The 22,857-nt window shown below is 38.9% G+C and overlaps 1 protein-coding gene across 7 annotated transcripts in view; it reads right to left on the bottom strand.

Annotated features, from left to right (window-relative positions):
* The window catches only part of LOC5563709 (peripheral plasma membrane protein CASK), a 268,029-nt gene that overhangs the window by 5,466 nt on the left and 239,706 nt on the right, over positions 1 to 22,857 (bottom strand). For 5 of the 7 annotated variants that reach the window (XM_021837539.1, XM_021837543.1, XM_021837540.1 and 2 more), the window contains 3 exons: positions 16,792 to 16,914; positions 16,610 to 16,732; positions 16,264 to 16,547 (listed from right to left, as the gene is read on the bottom strand). In XM_021837539.1, the coding sequence (XP_021693231.1) occupies positions 16,264 to 16,547; positions 16,610 to 16,732; positions 16,792 to 16,914 (530 nt within the window). The remainder of the gene's footprint in view (positions 1 to 16,263; positions 16,548 to 16,609; positions 16,733 to 16,791; positions 16,915 to 22,857) is intronic. The other 2 variants (XM_021837544.1, XM_021837545.1) reach the window with 1 other exon arrangement.

Below are 22,857 nucleotides of genomic sequence, written 5' to 3'. Positions count from 1 at the left end.
TTAAATTATGGCAAAAATTCTGCTATCTCAATATTTTAGTATTTTTAGCTACAAAAAGTGTTTTACAACATGATTTAGGGTTAAAGACTCCATTTTGGGCATAGTCACATTTTTGTTTGTTTGTCGTAGAACAAAATTGCTTGTTTTTCAACTTAAAGCTAAGTTTGGGAATTGGGTTTTTGCCAGTTATTTAAAAAAACAGGACCTCTAAGCACCAGGGATTCTGCTAGGAGCTCTTCAAGCTATTAATACTGTAAATTTCTAATGTTTTTTTTTTTCGGTTCATCCAGGAATTCTTCATGAAATTCCTTCTAAATACGTTCAGTTCCCGAAACTTCCCCAGATGTTTCGTCATAAATCTCGTCAGTATGATTTATCATGAGCTGTAGGTATTTCGTCTGAGATTTTCAAGGCTTCTCTTCGAAAATTTCTCAAAAATCTAGTAGAAATTCGTTCTGAGATTCCTCCTGGAATTTCTCCTGGCATTCTGTAAGTATTTCTTAATTAAAGGTCTCCATAAATTGCTCTTGAGATTCCTTCAAGAGTTCCTTCAGGGTGTTCTCCAGTAACTCCGACGACAATTTCTCCAGATATTTCTTCAGGAATTCCTAGAGCGATTCCTTCAGTAATTGCTTCTGGCTCAGTTTTTTTTTCCAAAGAATTCCTCTAGGGTTTATTCATTTATTTTTACTAGGATTCCTTCAGGAATTTATTCAGACTCCCTCCAAATATTCCGCCTGAGATCCTTTCAGCAATTTCTCTAGAGTTCCTTTACAAATCCAACAGAGATTCCATCAAACATTGTTCTTAAATTTATTCTAGGAATTTCTCTATTAATTCTACCAATAATTGTTATAGTTATTTATTCTTGAATCGTCAAAAACTTCTTTGGCTATGTCTCTAAAAGTTCGTCTTTGGATCTTCATATAAGTTTTAGGATTTTTTTTTAAATATTCTTAGAAAGAGTACTCTACAAATTTCTCCAGAGTTCTTTTCTAGATAATATTCCAGAGATTCTGCAAGGTATTCTTCCAAAAAAATATCTTGAGTTTCTTTGGGGATTATTCCATGAAATCCAGCCAGGGTTATACACGGATTTGTCCAGGTATTCCTCATTGAATCTGTCTAGTTATGCTTTCTGAGATTTCTTCTAGAATTCCTTAAGTTGTTCTCCTTTATTTGAAGCCATTCTGAAATTCAGATATTCCTCCAAGCAATCTAAGAAGAAATTTTAAGAGAAGTGGCTGGGAGAAATTAGGGAGGTCGCTGAAAAAATCTCTGAAGGAATGTTTATAGGAATTCTTGCAGCAAACGTAAAAGGGTTTTTTGGGGAATTCATCGAGAAATTCATAGAGAAGTTCCTGGAATTTGTAGATTTTCTTCAAATTATGGAGGTTTTGTTGAAAAAAATTGGGGTGGGTAATGTCTGTTACATTACCGCGGGGTTCACGTAGAACTACTATGGACTCTCTTTTGTTCATGTCAAATAGTGTCTGAAAACCCTCCCCCTGTAGATTATCGACAATAAACTATTGAAAATATGCGTCAATCGAACGTCAAAACGGACGGAACGTTCAGACAGCGACCAAACACGCAATCGAAAATAGCGCGAAAGCATTAACCAATCGCGTGCGAGTATCATACGGAGCGACGAGGCAACAAAGCGAGAACCCCACCACTCGCCAGCGGTGAATGAAACTGGAGCAAATAAAACCAGTGGTTGTTCTGCTCCCAGCTCATTCACAAAACGAACGGCGTCACGGACAGATCATCTGGAGCAGCAAGGAAGAGCGCGTGAAAGCCACAGCAGTGTGCGAGTAGCGAACGGAGCGACAAAGCAACAAGGCGAGAACCCCACCACTCGCCATCGGTGAACGAAACTGGAGCAAACAAAACCAGTGGTTGTTCTGCTCCCAGCTCATTCATAAATCGAACGGCGTAACGAACGGATCTAGCAGCGGAGCAGCAAGGAGGAGCGCGTGAAAGCCACAGCAGTGTGCGAGTAGCGAACAAAGCAAAGAGTTGTTAAGAATGATTTCACTTAACAAAGAGTTGTTGATAAATATTCCTTTTAATAAGAGTTGTTTTGAAAAAGTTCACTTTTAGCAGAATTTTCTTCGGAAAATTTTTGCTTTACCAAAGAGTTGTTAATGAAATTCCTGCAGCAAAGGGTCGAGTTTCTCCCCACGAATATTTCCGGCCAGGACCAGTCATGGAGGACAATCCATCCCGAGCACTACGGCTCCCGCGGCCACTACCGGCGACAATCGGACATTTCGACATAATCTGCAGAGTACTTGTTCAGATATACACTTTCGTTGGTGATTCTCCGTATCATGGGAACCAACTGATAACTTCCCGTAGTGCTATTCATCTGTAACAGCATCCAAGCTCAATCGGCCCTTTTCAGCGCCAACATACGTTCATAAAAGAGTTTATTGAATAATATTTCCTGATTTATCTATAATGATCTAAATCTCCCGGTATAATACCAAACCTGAATTGGTTCACATAATTTACCCAACATAATCACATGAATTTGAGAATTTACCCGTGTACGCTGCTACAGCGCCTTCAGACCGTAATAACATCATAGTGCTTAGCATTGTATTTTATTTCCAATATCGTCGTTGATTTATCATAATGGAGGAACACTTCCTAAATTCTCAAGTACGGAAATTGAAAAATGTATTAAAATTGCGGCAGATTTTAAATACTGTTCAATAAACTGTTTCTTGACCAATTGTAATGAGCAACTATTGATCTGAATTGATTTTTCTACATGTTGTCTATTGCATTGATCTGGAAAATAGGCTATATGAAATTGATGTCTTGGCAAGGGATGTACAAGATGAGCATTATGCTGTTAGTGCATCCCGACGGCACTGCAGCAGCGTTCTCGGAACATCCTCAAATTGTCGTATTGTAGATTATTCGTGATCAGATATTGTATGACGCTACGATATGAATTAAGAGATATTAGCAAGTATGTGGTAAGCACATTAGGAAATATTACTAACTATACTGTGTTTATCACGAGAAGTTCTTACTAGCTCGAAAGTGTAAATGAAATGAACCGAACCCTGTTGTTGTCACGGAGGGATTTTAACCCGAAGGTCATTCGTCACTTAAATGAACCGAATCTGTCGAAGATAGTATGTTTTACATAATTTGAATTGCAGACGATGCTCCTCCCTTTCGTATTTTTAGCCTTCGTCTGATTGACCAATCTAGGATAAGGTACATGAAGTTGATGTCTTGGTTAGGGATTTACATATCTTGGAAAATTCACATGCACGTTCGTATGGACAGTAAAAATATCAACATTATTTAATAGCTTACAATAAATTAAAATCACGCATGTTTTGTTTTCGTGCAAATTTTAAATATTTCTGATCAATGTTCAATGTGCTCTGATTTATATACTATGACATTTGCAATAGACTAACATGTAGAAAAATTTCAGATCAATAGTTGCTCATTACAATTGGTCAAGAAACAGTTTATTGAACAGTATTTAAAATCTGTCACAATTTTAATACATTTTCCAATTCCCATACTCGAGAATTTAGGAAGTGTTCCTCCATTATGATAAATCAACGACGCTGTTAAAAAGTAAGAGGTTGTTTCCGAGATACGACCACCAAAGTGACGTTGGATAACTTTAGCTTCTTCCATTTCCTGGCTTGAGACTGTCACGAACTTATGAAAGATTTCTAAGAGAGCAGCACCAATTTTCGACCCAACACTAATTTTCGACCGTTTTTCGATGATTTTCGACCGACCGAATTTCGATACAGTTTTGGCCTACTTTGTATGAAAATCCGAAAATAGGCACAGAATTCTTGTAGGTCGAAAATAAGTGCTCTTCTAATCAATTTTCACACTATTCTATTGTCAATTCTGACCTATTATGAACATTTTGCGTTATTATTTGGTTGGTTCGATTAACACCTGGTCGATAGAAGCAGAAGCATGAGCGGTAACTTTTGCTCAACAAACAAATATTCCGCTTGAGGATCCACGCATGATCCACTAAGATTGATTGCTTAAGTGAGTTCCGTAGCCTTTCGATACTCGTCGTATCCGTGGCGAACGCGCTTAAATTGCATTGAAGCACAGTTTCAAACAACTGCCCTTTTCAGGGCCACAATTGATTAAATAATTTATTTAGTTATCATTATAGTTTCGGATGATTAGTTTTCAACGGAGATAAATGGCAAACAAAGTTTAACATAGGTTCCCGTCGTTCAGTCGGGCGGCGGTAGCATTTTCGCAGTCTTTTCTGTGTGCGTATTTCCATTCGATCGACAATGTCTTACCATATCGAAACGTCAACAAAGCTGTTGCTGATTAGTTTTAGCTCTGTGTTCGACGAGTTGATACTGATCGCTCTAGTATCATGTAGGTAGCGACGGCGATAACGGCATTATGCAATCATCATTAAATGCGAAACAAACCGAGAGGGATTCTTCATTCAAGTGCCGTTCGCAATTTATCCGACTCATGCACACACTGTCGAAGATTGCCCCGCGCGCGCACAAATGTCCCATTTATGGTTGCGTGCAAATGACTGACCAAAATCTGAATCAATTACATCCAATCATCAGTAATGTCGCTCTTCACGGTGGAAAATTCTCACAACTCTTTTAAAATGTAATTGTCGTCCTGAAACGGTTGGTGGTAGTCACCATCGATCAAACTGGGTTTTCATTCCATTGTTAGACAGAAACACACCAAAAGCTCACCGAAGACGATTAAATTGAAATGCGGTCGGTAATTTTGTGCTTTCTTGTCCATCCTTGTATTCGATGGTTTGCTCACTCCTTCGACGGTAATTTTCAAGGTTTCTGGACGCATTCTCCACGAATTCAATGGGCGAGCTGGATGCCAAGGGCCATGATGAGCGATAACACGGAACCCGCAGCTTTTAGCTTGGGAATAAACAGCAGCAGCAGCAGCAGCAGCGACGAACGTGTAAAATTTATTCCGATATGAGTCCTTCTCCGGTTGCTGGTCTACGATTGACTGATGCGCGCGTGAAGTCGAGTTTGGTTGGCTTCGACTGAACACAAGATAGTAAGAGAAGTAAGAAGAAGACCGAAAGGGGCGTTTCCCTTTGAATGACGAAAGTGGCTAAGATATCGCGCAATGATGTCTGTGTCAGGAATACACAAGAAAAATGTGCTTTTCTATGAAAAATAAGACATGCTTCGATATTTCCAAATTTTTCAATAGTTTAGTCATGAGAATCAATAGTTTTCATTGTTGGAGTAGATTCGTAGAAAGATTTCCAATCGATTGGTGCAAGAATCTTGAAAATCTATCCAGGCGTAAGTAAGTTATAACCATTCAAAATCTAACCACTTTTCGTGACGCGAGCGATTTTTCGTTTTTCGAAATTGTACCCCAGTATGTTGCCGTAAGACGTTATCCAACGTCAAAAAGGCGCTGTTGGAAAAGCCACTCTATTTTACAATCGGTGTGAAATGTTGAGCACTCACCCCGACGGCACTGCAGCAGCGTCCGCGAGTACAATCTCAAATGGTTGAGTCATAAATTATTCATGACAAATGAAATTTTGTATGAAGCCGTGAAATTGATTTAAGAATATTAGAAGTTATAAATAAAGTCGGAAATATTTCTCTTTTAACTCTTTTCCACAAATTTGATGGCTCTGAAAAGAACCGATGGCTTTGTTAGCTTCGATGTTGTTACGGAAAAACAACACTGCTCGGACCAGCAAAACTCAGGAGGCTTCTGGTATTTGCTCCTAACGGGATTGCTTCTTGACCACCAATGATGATTTCATCACGAGTCGAAATTTTGAAGCGCGGGTCAACAGCTCCTCGGCCGATGAAATTTGCGGCGGCGATGACGATGGCTGGGTGAACGCAAACAAGCGGTGAACCACAAAGCGAGAATGACTCGCCCGACCGTGTTCACAGTTCGACCGCAAATTCACCTGTGGACTGCTTCCTTTTCTTCTTCTAGGCGGCGGCAGCGGTGATGGCTTTGGCTTCGGACGGCATCTTATCTCGCTCGCTCGACAGTTTGATTTGAGCGAAGCAAGACAAACGGGGGCGTCCTTCGCTATCGATGTCTGTGCCTGAGAAGCACGCCTGGTCAGAGCAAGCCGATCTGTCGCCTGCTGAGATGCGAGCCAATCGGAGAGTGAAAAGCAAATGACGTCAAATTTTCTCTAGCCACCCCTATTTATAGATTTGCTTGAAATCAACGTTCTATTTTAAAACAGTTATTAAACTATTTGGACAGGTATGTGGGATTCAGTAAGTAAACGACATGAAGCTTTGATGTCTTATCTTTCGATTGAGGTGCTAATCGAGAAATTTCGTTAAGCCAGCGAAAAGTTATAGGGGGAGATCCCCCAGTACCGGACACTTAAGCCACTAAATTCATAATTCGAAAATTATTGATTTTTATAGTGTACAAAAATAAATTTGAAAATATAAATATGAATTTTGACATTGCATTTTGATGATGTATTTTAGTACCAAATTGATCGATCTTGAAAGGTGGCACCCAATACCGGACACAATCTGGAAATGCCTCGATTTCTGTAAATTTGAACATCATTGAATGTGTTTACTTTAGGAATAGTATATAATTGCCAATTCAATGCATTTGCAACATTTACAAGAACAATTTGAGTATATCATAGTTTGCAAGATGTCCATCGAAAACCTCTCTCTTATATGATGAAAAATAGCACATTTTACGATGTTGTACTAAATGTTCATTTTTCTTAATTTTATTGCATGTTTGATACCATGATCGACGGAATCCATGAAAAATGAATGTATTTTGAGACATTCGTGCAATAATTACAAAGATATCATATAACAAATCAGGCTGTCCGAAACTGGAGGACAGGAGGTGCTTAAACAAAATTGTAATTTGTCCATATTTAGTCCAATTATGGTACAAAATACATTCCTACTATCAAATTAGGATTATGTTCGAATATGCTTGCGTGAGCCAAAGTATTTTTTCATATTCAAAATAATTACTAAATAGGAACAAAATTAAGGCAATACGTCAAATTTTTTGAAATTTTCAATCTTTTGTACTTTTTTAAGAAGGCATGCATATTTCAAGGATGTGTTATTCTACGCAAACATTAGTCTCCATAATAGCTTCCTTTACTACTAATACACCATCTTGATTGGACCATGATTTCTCAATGTTTCGACTTTGTCCGGTATTGGGTGCTGTCCGGTACTGGGGGATCTCCCCCTAAACGTTTAAAATATTTCATGCCAGCGTAACGCTCTTGGTTTTGAAATTCCAATTTCACTCCTGTATAGAGAAGAAAGACGTACTTCTACGTCAAAAAAAAAAAATGAAGTTGAAGTTGAAGTTTCTTAAAACTTGAGTTATCCCTGGAGATCCTTTGGAGGTAATTTCTGGATTAAGGTGTATAGGAAAATATCTTGAGGAAATCTTTGGGTAAATTTTTAAAAATATTAGAAGAATGATATCTTCATTTTATTAAATAAAACGACAGAGCTTATCCTCGGCAAATTATTCCGCTTAAATAACGGCTTTATCATATTCACACTTGAAATTTTAAAATTGATTTAAATTTGAATCTTGACACTTTTGATCATGTTTGACGTTCACTTCGCCGACAAATTTGCACTGGGATTTGTTTTTTTAAAGTGCTTTGCACTGCAAAAACATTTTATTAATTTTTTTATTTGACTTTACCCAAAATTAAGCATTTCGATTATTCTCTCAACCCAAAATCTCTCGGTATTCTCTTTCTTCCCCAACAATTTTGTCAAAAATAGATAGAGCAGCACCTACCCAATGGGGGTAGTTTGGCCCAATAAGCCAAATTTGGGTAAATGCATTATTCTCAAGCTTGGATTGAATGAACTCAATTTTGCGTTGAATTAAACCATATATAAGTAAATTTTTCTTATGGCTTCAAAGGCAAAGTACCTCCTTGGAAATTTAGCCAAATTTGGGTTATTGGGCTTAACCACGGTTTTGCGTTGAAACAACGTAGATTTGAGTAAATCCGCGTTGCCGTGTAGGTTTGTAAAAAAAATCTGCAGAAATTCTAGCAGCAATCGTTAAATCGATTTTTGTTTTTGGGGAATTCATTGAGAAATTTTTGGAGGAATCCCTAGGAGAATTCCTGGAGGATTTTTCTGTAAAACCACTTGAGACAAATACTGGAGGTGCACATTAAATTGAGGATTAGAAACGCAAAGGGATGTAAGCGACATTCGTCGGTTCTGTGTGAGGAATCTAAATAATGTTAATACTTTCAAGCTTTCCAACTGTATTCTTATGCTGTTTTTCTGTCTAACTGTGCTGATACCACTTTAAAGTCGATTTTTCCAAAACTAGGTCAGTTACACCTTCGCGTTAAACCTCCTCAATTCATGGAGATTTTCTTGTAAAATTTGCTACAGGAATTTTAGGAGAAAACTTGGGTTATTTCTGGAGACCCTTTCGAAGAGAGGAGTTCTTTTTTTCGACAAATGCTCTGAGGATTTCAGGAAAAAAAACATGAAGAAATCTTTGGATTTCTTGAAGAAATTTCTTTTAGATGTCTGGGAATGATTTCTGGAGCAATCTCAAGAAAATTTCTGGAATTTCTAGATTCTTTTGGGATAAATTACTGGAGGAAATACTGAAAGAATTCATTCAATTTATAGAGGAATCCCTGAAACAAAGCAAATAGAATCTTGTGTTAGAACTTCTCAAGAAATTCCTAGAATCATTCACAGGGATTCCTCTTCGGTGGATATTCCGACAAAGAAGCGAAGCGATTCTTCCAGGCGTCTCTTCAAAAATTTCTCCACAATCGTTAGGAGAGTCCTCCTGGAATTTCTTCAGGCATTGTTCAAGCATTTCTTCGAATAAGTTCTCCCCAAATTTCTCCAGAGATTCCTCTAGTAATTCCCGCGTGAGCTCCTCCAGATTTTCCTTCAGAAATTTTTGGAGGGATTCCTCCAGTTATGCTTCTGGTTTAGATTTTTTCCCAAGAATTTCGCTAAAGGTTTATTCACATATTTCTACTTGGATTTGTTTAAGAATTTATTCAGACATTCCTTCAAATATTCCTCCTGAGAAGGAATCTTAGAGAGTTGCTTTTAAAAATTCCAGCCACCCAAGATTCCATCACACATTGTTCTAAAATTTGTTTTAGAATTTTTTCAAGGGATTTTACCGATAATTTTTCTAGTCATTCCTTCTTGAATCCTCTTGAAGTTTTTCCGTCTATTTCTCCAAAACATTATCCTTGGATTCTTGTATAAATTTCAGGATTCTTTCTGAAGTTGTTCTAATATTTCTTCACGAGATTCGTCCCGAAAATCATCAATGGGTTCTTCTAGAAATTACTCCATAAATTTTTCAATGGATGCCTAGAGTTACCTGAATATTTCTCCAAGAGATTCACATATAGATTCTTCTCTAGAAAATTCTTCTGTGATTCTGCCAGGTATTCTTCCATTAAATTGTCCTGCGTTTGGTGACTATTCCAGAAAATCCAACCGAGTTTATTCCACGGATTCGTACAGGTATTTCCCTACTTATTCTTTCTGAGATTTTTTCAAGAATTCCTTAAGTTTTTCCCCCTGAGATTACTTCAGGAATGGCTTCAGAAATTCCTCCAAGGAATTTGAGAAGAAATTCTTGGAGGAGTAGAGTGAAGTGGGGCAAAAGTTCGAGTGGGGTAAGAGTTTCTTTTTAAGATTTCAAACTCAATTTAAAACAAAACTTATAAATGTCATGGTGGTTCGAATGCAATTCAAGAAGGAGACTTTCACTCCAAGTATCATAAAAATCGGTTGAGATTTAGAAAAGTTAAGGCTATTTGTTGATTTTTGGCGTGAATATTGTACTTGATTTTTAATTATGAATCGTGGTTTACGGCTAACCAGCCGAGTGGAAGTTTAGCAACTACCGAAAAGCTAAACATTACATATAATTTGAAATTGAATTAGATGGACAAATGGATGTGAAGATTTGCGAAAAAGTTACACGTCTTCTCAGTGAGAATCGAACTCACGACTCCCCGATCTCTAGTTGGGGCGCGTTACCACTACGCCATGAGAGGACTCATGAACGCAGAAGTTAACCTGAATTCGATTTCAGCTCAATAATCACGTGGTCCTTTTTCGCAAAGTGCACCTCTTTCGGAAGAATTAGATGCCCATCCAAACACAACGCTTTCTATATATATCCAATGCCTAGCCCGAGAGCCAGGCTTCCGAATTCTCACTCACTCTCACGATAATGGATTTATCCCTCACAGCAATTTTCAGCGATCAGCTGCCTTGGGATTTTATCCGTCCACAAAACAAAGCGAAAATAGATAATTGCACATTTCCGCAGCTGCGAGAAGTTTGTTTTCTCTTTCTCCGATCCATGGAGAATTTTTCCTGTATCCATCGCCACGAGCAGCAGTTGCTTTTATGCACCAAATTAACCACTCCTTTCGTCAAGTTGGTGTGGTAGCATGGTTAGCGTGCACGCATCGCGGTTGTTTTTAGCAATGTTCTAGGTTCGAATCCCATCGCCGGCACTAGTTTTTGTTTATCCACATAGTGATAATTCTCCGGAGCAGTTGGTGAGCGAAAATATGATGGAGTGAAAATCAAATTATCCACAGAGTGGAGTGATTTTCGGTTATCCACCATCGTAGCTCCAGGGAAAATTAGTGTGAGCGATAAAAGATGTTCACGCGAGGAAGCGAAAAAAGCATTCTCCTTACGTGCGAAAAATCGTAGATTTCGCATCATTGATACGAAAATTCAGAACCCTGCCGAGAGCGCATTGTTTTTTAGGTATAGGCATAGCACGCACAATAGAAACCTCAGCCAGCGCACAAATAAATCGTACATTCGAGTCTACCACGTATGGTATAACGGTCGTCTGGTATAATTGCCATTTGGCTTAATCGCTGGTTGGCATAATTGTGAAAAACGTTGAATTTGTTCACATTCATTTCATTAAACAAACTGCTCGTGATCGTGCATTCTGTTGTCAGTTATTGATTAAACATACGAGTAATCATTTGCCAATATTTCAGGAATATTTCACAGAATTCTTGAGAAATTCAACCCTTTTTTCTTAACGATAGTTTTACCACGCAATTGATTCACAGCAAACTCGAGAAAATAAGTTGTTTTAAATCAATTGTCTGTGTATGAGGGAAATATCGATTTTAACAGATTGTCTTAATAACTGAATAGTTGAAAACAATCATATAAACAATGGTTGACAATGAATATTGTGCAACATTGTTTGTTTAAGCATTTCTTAGAGATTTTTTTTTCGTTATATAAAAATAATCGATCGAAGTCGTGAGAAAAAGTTACGGCCAAGCTAGTGAATAAATGTTTGCTCAATTTCCTAAAATTATTTCTAGGAAATTACTGAATTTATTCACTGAGCTCCTAAATTAAATTAAAGCTTAAACCTGGAGTAGTTTCTGAGAAACTCTTTTTAGATTTTTTTTATTTGGAGTTTAGTTTAGGTTAGTTGAAATCTCTGGCTGGCCTTCCGAAGAAGTTTACTAAGATTTTTCAAAATGTTGGTTGGAGATTCTTACAGCCGAAGATTGCTTTACAAACTTCGCTTGCTTTTTATTTATAACTTTAGTCAGTTATTCGTACCAAAAAGCCAAGAGTGACTGTATTATATCTTTAAATGATAAAAATATGTGAAACATTCGATATTGGTTAGTCGTTAGGGCTTACGTAGGCCCGCTCAAACAGCAAACGCGGGCCAAGGCAGGCAGGGAGTGCTAATACTTTTCAGCACTCAATCGACGGGATTTCTAGCTGCAATGTGAGCCATACTAACCCACTCACAAAACATGAGTGGTCGGCGTACCTCATTGCGTACACCCCCCTGCTAGTAGCCCTCTGTCTCTCAATCCCTATAGTGACCAATCGGATAAATTTTCAACACAGAGCGCTATTTGGTTCTCAAGATTTGTGCTCTTGAAAATTCGAGTTCTATAACCATCTTAAGGAAGTTCTGGAGGAACTCCTGAAACATAATAGATTCCTGTCCTGTGAGGAGGAATCCCTGTATATTGTAGATACTAATCAAGGAATTGATGGATTAATCGTCGCACACTGGGGCAAATCGCTGTTTTCGACGGCCAAAACCTCTAGTGCTCTGGACATGCATCCTTGTGGTTTGGTGTCTTCGACAAAGTATTTTGGAATAATTTTTACTGCAATTTGACTCATTCAAAATTGATCTAGATAAGTAAAAACTGATCTAGATCAGTTTTATCTTTTGATAGGAGCGTCCTAGCAAAAAACTTTCTTCTGCAAAGTTGTTTATTGAAGCATTTTTGACATTTCTTCCGAGGACACTTACACTCTATCAATGACGTGGGTGGCACTGTATGACACTTTAGTAAAAACGGTAAAAAAAACGATTTTGACCATGTTTTTGTATATAAAATTATTTGTCATAGAGTTTTCAAAACTTAACAATAAAAAAAGTAATCTAAAGTTAATGTTTTATTAGCAACATTTTCAAATTCAATGATACTTTTAGTAAAAACAGTTCAAAAATAGTGTTTTGCAAAATCCTGGTTAACTCATGAACCGGCAGATGACGGCAGTTAATATTTTGTCCACGGCTAGTCAAGAACATAAGTTTCATTGTCGTGAAGAATACAAAGTGGGTCCGGGTGGGGCTTTTTTGCTAGAATAATTTTGGGATCGAAAGAAAAAAACAGTTATGAATACTATGTGATTTAAAATGGGTTATATGTTATTTAATCTGCTTTCTGATCTAGAGAATAATAAGATTTAGAAAAAAAAAACTATATGAACTTCTGATAATTCAGATGTATTTCTTTTATTTGCATCGAATAATATGACTTATATTAAAAACAATATTATCACCCTAATAAAAATCAAAGGATGTAGATACACATTTGGGAAAAGTTATCTTGAATCCCGTTCAAATGTTTATTAGAACACCAGTTCATCCTATCCCGACTCGATCACTGGGTCGAATCAAACAATATGCTTTCCAGTACTCAATTTGGCTTTCGCAAGGGCAAAGGAACAAACGATTGTCTAGCGTTGCTTTCATCAGATATTCAACTAGCCTTTGCTGACAAGGAGCAATTGGCTTCGGTTTTCTTGGATATTAAGGGCGCTTTTGATTCGGTTTCCATAGAAATATTGTCAGAAAACTTGCACAATAGTGGACTACCTGGAATATTGAATAATTTCTTGTACAATCTGTTGTCAGAAAAACACATGAGCTTCACTCTCGGTCAACTGACAACTTCCAGAATTAGCTATATGGGCCTTCCCCAAGGCTCATGTTTAAGTCCCTTGCTTTATAATTTTTATGTTAAAGATATTGACAACTGTTTGGAAGAACCATGCACGCTTAGACAACTTGCAGATGACGCTGTGGTCTCTATTAAGGGCCCACGAGCCGACATCTTGCAAAGATCATTGCAAAATTCCCTTGATAATCTATCCACTTGGGCTAGAAATTTAGGGATCGAGTTTGCACCGCAAAAAACTCAACTGGTCGTATTTTCTAGAAAGCGGAATCCAGCCCAACTAAAGCTTAAGCTTTTAGGAACAGACATCGATCAGTCTTTGACTTCAAAATATCTTGGGGTCTGGTTTGATTCAAAATGCACTTGGCGAATCCATACTAAGTATTTGGTAGAAAAATGCCTACAAAGGATCAATTTTCTACGAACAATTACCGGAACATGGTGGGGTGCTCACCCGGAAGACCTCATAAAACTCTATAAAACAACAATTCTCTCTGTTCTAGAGTATGGCTCTTTCTGTTTTCTCTCAGCAGCAAACTGCCACCTGATTAAATTGGAACGAATTCAATATCGTTGTTTGCGTATCGCCTTAGAGTGTATGCACTCGACACACAATGCGAGCCTAGAAGTTCTGGCAGGGGTTCTACCGCTACAGAACCGATTCTGGGAGCTCTCGCTAAGAATACTTATTAAGTGTGGAGTGAGCAACACACTCGTCATCGAAAACTTCGAAGAATTTCTTAAACTGAATACTCAGTCAAAATTCATGAGAGTTTATCTCTACTACATGTCATCTGACATTAGCCTTCCATGTTATAACCCTCCACGTGTACGCTTCACCAATGACAGTTCCTCTGTTGAATATGATCTGTCCATGAAACAAGCTATTCATGGAATTCCAGATCAACTTCGATGTATAACTATTTCACGTATTTTCAACGGAAAGTTCCAGAATGTCGATTCCTACAAGAGATATTTCACTGACGGGTCACGTATAAATGGATCCACTGGCTTCGGTGTCTTCAATGAAAACTCTTCCGCCTTCCGAAAACTTCAGGAACCTTGCACGGTTTATGTTGCTGAGCTGGCAGCAATCAACTTCGCTTTGGGGATGATCTCAAACATGCCCGCAGACCGCTTCTTCATCTTCTCGGATAGTCTCAGTTCTATTGAGGCACTCCGATCGATGAAACCTGTAAAGCATGCATCTTACTTTCTTACAAAAATAAGAGAGCAGATGTGTGCACTGGTCGAAAGATCATATAAGATTACCTTTGTATGGGTCCCCTCACATTGCTTAATTTATGGCAATGAGAAGGCGGACTCTCTCGCAAAGGTGGGCGCTGAGAAAGGTGAGATAGAAGAATTTCACACGATGAATTGTTTCATTTAGTACGTCAAAGATCTCTTCACGGTTGGTAAAGCGACTGGCTTAATGACCAACTGGGACGCTGGTTACATTCCATAATCCCTAGAGTATCCTTGCGAGCGTGGTGGAAAGGTTGGGATGTAAGTTGAGATTTCATTCGCGTGATGTCAAGACTTATGTCCAACCATTACTCGCTAGACGCACATTTGCACAGGATTAACCTCGCGCTGAGCAATATATGTAATAGGTGTGGTTCCGGTTATGATGACATCGATCACGTAGTTTGGCAGTGCTCGGATATGGACGCCTCCAGAGCACAACTTTTGGATACCCTTGCGGCCCGAGGTAGACAACCCTATGTTTCAGTTAGAGATGTGTTGGGCTCCCGCGATCTCGTCTACATGTTGTCGATTTACGATTATCATCGCTTGTGTTGTATAAAAGTTTAATTCTCTTGTGTTCTCTTCCCCAGCAACCATGAAATACCACCCGGATGAGCTGCAAAGAACCCTGTAACCCAATCCCAACCTAGCCCTTCCTAAAAATATTTGTGACCACTAACCTCGAGTTGCCACGAGTACCCTGGCTCCAACCCGGACTAAACTTGGTACTTAAGAAGTTAAACAATTGTAAAAAAGTACAAAAATGAATCTCGGCTCCGTAAAGCGTTAAACGCGATTGAGCCTTAAATAAATGAATTGATAAAAAAAAAGAACACCAGTTCAGTAATGACTTTTTCAAAACACTTTGTCAACATTCAATATGTTTTTGAAATACATTTTAAAAATATAAATTCATGAAAAGCTTATCAAATATAAGCATTTTTTAACATATTTTCATAAAATTTTCAAACCGCCAAACAATAAAGCCCCACGTGGCCCCACTTTACTTTCTTCGTGACAATGAAACTTATGTTTTTGAACAGTCGTATACAAAAAATTAGCTGCCGCCATCTGCCGCTCCATGAGTTATCCTGGAACACTATTTTTGAACTGTTTTTACTAAAAATATAATAAAATCTGAAAATGTTGTTACTCAATTATGTAAATTTACTTTGTTATAGTTGAGCTTCTAAGACTTGATGATAAAATATTTTTAAACATTTTTTTTTATATGAAAAAATGGTCAAAATCGTGTTTTTGACTGTTTTTACTAAATTGTTATATATTACCATCCACGTCAGTAATAGAGTGTAAATGTCTTCGGAAGAAATGTCAAAAATGCCTCAATAAACAACTTTGCAGAAGACAGTTTTTTGCTAGGACGCTCCTACCAAAAGATAAAACTGATCTAGATCAGTTTTCACTCATCTAGATCAAATCTGAATCAATGAGAATGTAGTAAAAATTATTCCAAAATACTTTGTCGAAGACACCAAACCTCTAGGATGCATATCCAGAGTGCTAGAAGTTTTGGCCGTCGAAAACAGCGATTTGCTCCAGTGTGCGTCGTATGAATCATGAAGATGGAGATAAGAATCCACGATCGGAGGGATTCAAACCCATCCCAAGTAAATATGCTGGATAGATGAGCGTTTACCACTTCGGATATTTGAGCAACAACTCTATGGTTCAATACTCACGTCGGCAATGTTTTGCAGCAGCGGGGCCGCGATGAACACAACGTACGGTGTGAATTCGGCTGTGCGCAGTATTTTTAAGGCCTGTGGTTCGACGTCCAGGATCGCCATCTTGCCGTCGGCGTGGATGCGTCGTATCGTTTCCAGCTTGGTGCCGTACATGGCGTCCTCGTGGGTACCGTACTCGAGGTACTCGTTCGCCTGGATGTCCGCCATCATCTCGTCGTGTGATATGAAGTAGTAGCTGCGGCCATTTTCCTCGTCCGGCCGGGGCGGTCTGGTGGTGTCTGTGGGACGAAATTAGGGAATAACATATCAGTCATTCTACGGAAGCTCTGGAAGTACTCACGTGGTATGGGGTAAGCGTATTTGTCCGGGTACTTAGCTATGAGGGTATTTTTGATATGACGTCTACCGACACCATGGGCTCCGAGTAGGACCAGAGTTCGCCGTTGGAAGGCCGGATCACCGACTGGAAGAAAAGAGCGTTAGGAATTTGGGCAAAGATATCGGATGTCATGAGGTACAAACCTGGAACCTTGACGACCTCCTCGTAGGTCACCAAATCCAGCTGATCGAAGACGGCATTGTGCTTGGCTAGGTATTTGTCCCGGCACTGTTTCTTCTTACGGCTAAATATTGAGCAATTTACTGCTTTGGTTGGTACGGTAGGGAAGAAAGGGAAAAAGGAAATAAATAATTCAGTCAAGCTTCCAAAAAGTAATAATAAGTAATTTGTCAAATCGCAAGCAATTAGATAAGATGTAGAGTGCAAAACTTGGATGACGTGATTAAAGCATTCTTGAAGCAGTCCGTTTCACGGATAAAATCGTGCAATCATAAATCAGTATCGGTAGGAGAGAAGAGAGATCCAAAAGCAAACGTTTCATTCCATGCAGATCTAATGTGCGAAGGGAACGTGATTAAGTCCCGCAATAAATTTTACCATTCATTTAACGAATCCAATCGTGCGATGTAGAGTCGAGTCGAAAGCAAGTGCAAAGGAAGGAAAGCCCCCCTCCTAAACCCGAACAGAGCTAAATTACTCTCTGTTACAAAGATAGAACTTGGACAAAAACAAGCTGTCGGACAAACCGACTCCGGAAAACAGAAAAACCCCAAAAAACGAAAAACTTTCCGCTTAAAAACTAGATATGCCATTGTGCAAATGGTTATGGCATCACGGTGCTCCCAAGACCGTTGTTATCAGGAAAAATCTTCATTAAATTTGTGATCATGGATATTCGGCATGTCTGGGTGAAATATAAAAAAATAGTGAGGCCTGTTTTTAAGATACGCCCTTTTGATAATAGAAGTCCACAAATTCAAAAGAATTCAGAGCTATTTGAATCATCAAAACTTTGGAAAATACTTTTTTTTTAGGAATTTGTGACATCATTCCACCTTGAGGTTTGAAACATGAGTAACGGTATTAGAATGTCTCAATAATCTATTTAAAAATCAATGCTTTTGAAGGTGACGCAGCAAGAAGGGCATAACTCCAAATTTTGTTGATCTTTTTGTTAAAAACTTAGCCCATAGGTTACAAATGACGTAAAATACCAAATTTGCGTCAAGTTTTGATCGTATAATTCATTTGATTATCGCGAAAAATGAAAACCTGTTCAAATAACTCTGATTACCTTTGAATTTGTGCTTTTATGAAATCAAAAAGGCGTAACTTAAAATTGAAACGACTGGTGAGCACAGATTTGATGGATTTTTTTTTTATTTCATAATAACGATCTGGGGAGCACCGTGGTATAGTTTTCGGCCACCGAAAGCCTTTTAATGAGCCGGCAGATTCGTGACTAGGGAAAATCTTTTCCCCTCTCGGTCACGTTGCCGGTCGGTTGCGTTACTAGCGGTTCGAAAATGAATTATTCTGGAATTTGTTCGCGCAGGTTTTTTTTCTCGTTGTTTTGGCAAACGAGAAAAGTTTCGGGAGTGATCTCTTTGGCGCCCCAGAGGAAAACTGAGTGGTTTCCGTTATGTCCGGAGTCGGGAAAAGGCTTGGGCGGATGCGAGTCCCGGTGATGATTAAGGGATTTTTTTTTTCACTTCTGAGTTAGTTGTAGAGCAGGTGGTGGGAATGGGCGTGAAAGCATTTAGTGGGAATCGGATTGTAATGTGTTTTGTTGTTGGACAAAGTTTGGATTTGGGTAATCACTATTGAGTAGTTAGTAGTACTGAGAATGCGTAATGTTTAGCCTTCGAAGTATTTAAAGGTCGGAGAGCATATAGCGAACGTGGAAGGCACAGACAAACAGACGTTGAACTGCAGAAATTTCCATCGACCACTCATTTAATGATCAATTTGAATACTTTATGTTTCAAATCTGTCAGTAAAATTCTGATTATGGTACACTGGCCGCAATCAACATGGACACGCATAGACACCGATGATGCAGAGCTGACAGCCGTGCTATTCCACTTCCCTAGTAAGATTGGATGATACCTCTCCGAAACAGCAAGTTGGCTAATAGTGCGGTTGCCCCCGTCCCGTTAAAACCTTGGGAAACCTCCAAGTATGTTCCAAATTTGCCCCCTTAGTCGGTGGAAATAGTCACAGTTTTATGTTTTCTGACACACCGAAATCGAGCAACAGCATTGGCCAGGAAGGATAACGGGGAATTCGAAGTTGATGGAGGTAAAAAATAAGGTCTATGAACTCTACGAGTACACGAAGGACAGGACTAATGTGCATCACAAGATTAGTGACGAGCATAAAATCCGTCATAAACGCAGCCGAAAACGAACAGAAAGCGTTAAAAATGAGAGCAGAGGCGGCCGAAAAGACACTATAAATTGCTAAGAACAAACAGTTGCTGACGCGCCTAGAACCTCTAAGGCACATGTCAACAAGCCTTTGAAGAAGCATGATAGAGACTCGCCAGGAGAAGAAGCGGGCTCGAAAAAAAAACAGAAAAAGGAGAAGAAGCGGGCTCGAAACAAAAAACAGAAAAACGAGCAGGGTAACTACCTGCTGCACTGAACAGAAAACGAATGAAGAATGGCAAACCGTCAGGAGCCAGAAGAACAAAGTGAAAAAACACGATGAAGGAAGTGAAAAGAAAACGCAGGGTACGTAGAAAGTGACTGGTCGAAGGGGGACGCCATACTAGTTAAGGCAAACAACCAAATTACGTACGCAATGATTCTTCGTAGGGCCAGAGATGATCCGAAGCTGGTCAGAACGAGGCTCAGAGAGGAGAAATGCTCTTCGAGCTGAAGAACGAACTGGTGATCAAGAGCTTGGCCAACCAAACGTAATAGCTTTAACTCAGGAGGCAGTGATTCAGTGCAGATGCGCATTGGCAGATGCACGATGATCGACGGGGATGAGTTCGAGGTGGTGGACGAATTTGTCTAACTAGGGTCATTGATAACGTCGGATAACAACTGCAGCAGAGAAATTCGAAGACGTATCATTGCCGGGAGTCGTGCTTACTACGGAATCCACAAGACCTTGCGGTCTGGTAAACTTCACTTCCGTACTAAGCGTACGATGTACAAGACGCTGATAAGACCGGTAGTCCTCTACGGGCATAAGACGTGGACAATGCTCGAAGAGGACCTGCAAGCGCTAGGAGTTTTTGAACGACGTGTGCTTAGGACGATCTTCGGCGGAGTATGCGAGCTTGCGCAACTCTACGGTGAACTCAGTATCCAGAAGGTCGCCAAAGCTGGAAGGGTACGATCAGAGCCGTAGCGTGGCTTCATGGCGCCCTTGGCAAACCGTTGTTTGAGCGCCCCACCCATAGTATTTTTGCGTTGTACAAGTTCACTTGAAACTAATTCAGAAAATTGTAACGATTTTTTGACATCTGCTATAATTATCCATCGAGATTCTAAAAAAATGTTTAACAATTAACAATTAAATTAACAATTACAAACTTTTGGTTGGACATCTGAAGAAAGGCATACAAAATATTTCATATATCTTTAAGTGGTTAACTGACTGATAACCCTGAAGCTATCTTGAAGATGTTTCAAGTAATTCGTCTATAAAATTGATGTTTAAGAAACATTCGCAGAAACTATTGGATTTGATTACTGAAACCTGATATGCAAATTTAATGAAAAGTACATTCTTAAATAAGCAATAGTGGTAATCACAGAACTATTTATTTTTATTTATTTCTAGGCTTCTAAAACATGTTATATAATAAATTTTCAGTTCATGTCATCAATGCAATATATTAGCCACATTTTGAGGTCAAAATTGTGGCAAACTTGCAGAAAATCTTTGAAAATTTTTTTAAGCAATTTCTTGCTTATTATGTTTTTTTTTGAAATGTGTTTGCCTTGAATCATATAATAGTTTTTAAAATGTTTGTCACTTTAGAATGAAGAATTTGTATAGAATAATACTGGGAAGTTTTTTCTTCCAGTATATACCGAAAGAGATCAAAAGAGAATAACTAAAGAAATTTTGCCAAGAATTAGGAATATCAGGATATTAGAAGCTTAATTTAAACAGCAGGATAGAAATAGATAGAAAATCCTGTCACTGTTAATCAAAACTTTTCTTAAAATGTTATGAATGCGCGGGAATATAATGAATTCTTTCAAACGAGCAATCCTTCTACTTATAACATTTTCTAACATGTGAACGGTTATCATCCGCTTAAAGAGAGACAGTAAAGAATTGCTGTTGTTACGGATAAAAACCAATTCCATTGCATTTATTTCATGTTCTCATTACAATGTACTAATATGTTCTGAGAATCCGCTTAGGGGTTCATCAAAATTTTTGTTATCATTCTTTGAAAAGTCAACTCGAGATTTTGTTCGACACCCGTCTAGTATATAGTATTGTTTTAGGTTTTGAATTATTAGAAAAATCTGTCTAAGATTTCCGGTGAGAATAGTGTCCGGAATTGTATGTGAATCCATCCAATAATTCTGTGGAATTCAATTATTTTTACTTTGAGTTGTTGAGGCATAGTTCTATGGATATTTCAAAATATTGATTGTTTTTTAATAAATTTTACCACGAGTACCATGTGTATGATTTATAAATTATACTATTGAATACTATTTTTATACAAATCTTCAATGTATTTTCATTGATAAGTCTAATAACATTTCTCAAATATTTTTAAATAATGAATCCTTTTTCACATCTTCTGGGATTGCTCCAATCCATTTGGAAAAATCTATTAGGAAATTATTTCATCGTATCATGTTTACGTAGAAGATTTGATTAAAACTCTGGCACTTTTACAAAATATGTATATTCAAAAATTTTACCAAGTGGGTCACGCATTTTGGCGCCCCCTGAAGGCTGGCGCCCTTGGCGGGTGCCAACCTGGCCAACCGCACGCTACGGCACTGGGTACGATGGGCGGGAAACGTTGTGAGAATGCCGGACAACAATCCCGCAAAAATGGTGTTCACCTCAAATCCAGCAAGTACAAGACGAAGGGGAGCGCAACGAGCTAGGTGGTTTGACCAAGTGGAGCAGGATCTTGGAAGTGTGGGGCGATCGAGAAATTGGAGGTTAGCAGCCATGGACCGAGTTAATTGGCGTAACATTGTGGCGCAGGTCATGTCTTGAAGGACGTAGAGCCAGCAAAAGTAAAAGTAAGTAATCTAGACTAGATCACATCCAATGATGATCTGAGACAGGAGTTGCGATCACAGTGCGATATCGGTGATGTGGCCATGACAATCCGACATTCAAAGGCGTACGATGCCACACAGTTAGCGACGATTCGGCTACCAGTGGCCGCAGCCAACAAACTGATGGAGAAGGAAAAGGCGAAATTTGGATGTTCGGTTTGTCCACTGAGATCCTAGAGGCAACAAATCAAGTGCATGGACTTCGGATATCAAGCGGCAATCAATAATTGTCCGGACAGATCCGAATTTTACAGGAAATGTGGGGAGAAAAAGGCACTTCGAGAAAGATTGCACGAAGCGACCTTCACTCTGTAAACCGGAGGATGGAAACGCCAATGTAACGAGCGGCTTTAAGTGTTTTGCGTATTGGCCGGTAGGCTGATCATAAGTACTGTGCAAAAGGATAGGACAAGAAACGGTCAATGAATGATTCCGCTACGGAAATTACTTGAGTTGTACGCTGCTGAGAAGTAGAGCTGATTTCATAACAATGCCTGCTGTACAAATCATGGCTCGAGTTATTTTTCCGTACGGAAAAATGTGCCGCTCAATTATTCCGCAAGTAAAAGTGACATTTCGCTCATACTGGATCAGCTGTCAAAATTACTTCGGTAAAAAGGAGAAATTTTACTTAGGAAGAACGCGTTCAACGGCGCCAGCTGGGAGACCATTGCTACAGCACTGCACAGACTACGGGTTCCCGACTACTTGTGCCAGATTTTGAAGAGCTCCTTCCAAACCCGAATACTGAGGTATGAAACCGACGTCGACCCGAAGGAGTTAAGGGGACAGGATCCGTCATCAATTTCGGAATTTTCAAAAGCAGTTTTTTCCTTCAAAATCAAGAAATTTTACTGGAAAATGTGTTCACAGTATTCAATTCTCCAACCGCAACACAGTGAACACATTTTCATCGGATAATTTCCAGTTTTGAACAGAAAAACTGCACCTGAAGTTTCGATGATGACG

Source organism: Aedes aegypti, chromosome 1 (assembly GCF_002204515.2).
Source record: "Aedes aegypti strain LVP_AGWG chromosome 1, AaegL5.0 Primary Assembly, whole genome shotgun sequence".
Lineage (NCBI taxonomy): Eukaryota > Metazoa > Arthropoda > Insecta > Diptera > Culicidae > Aedes > Aedes aegypti.
The sequence above is the reverse complement of the archived record's forward strand: the minus strand, read 5'-3'. Positions and strand labels throughout refer to the sequence as shown.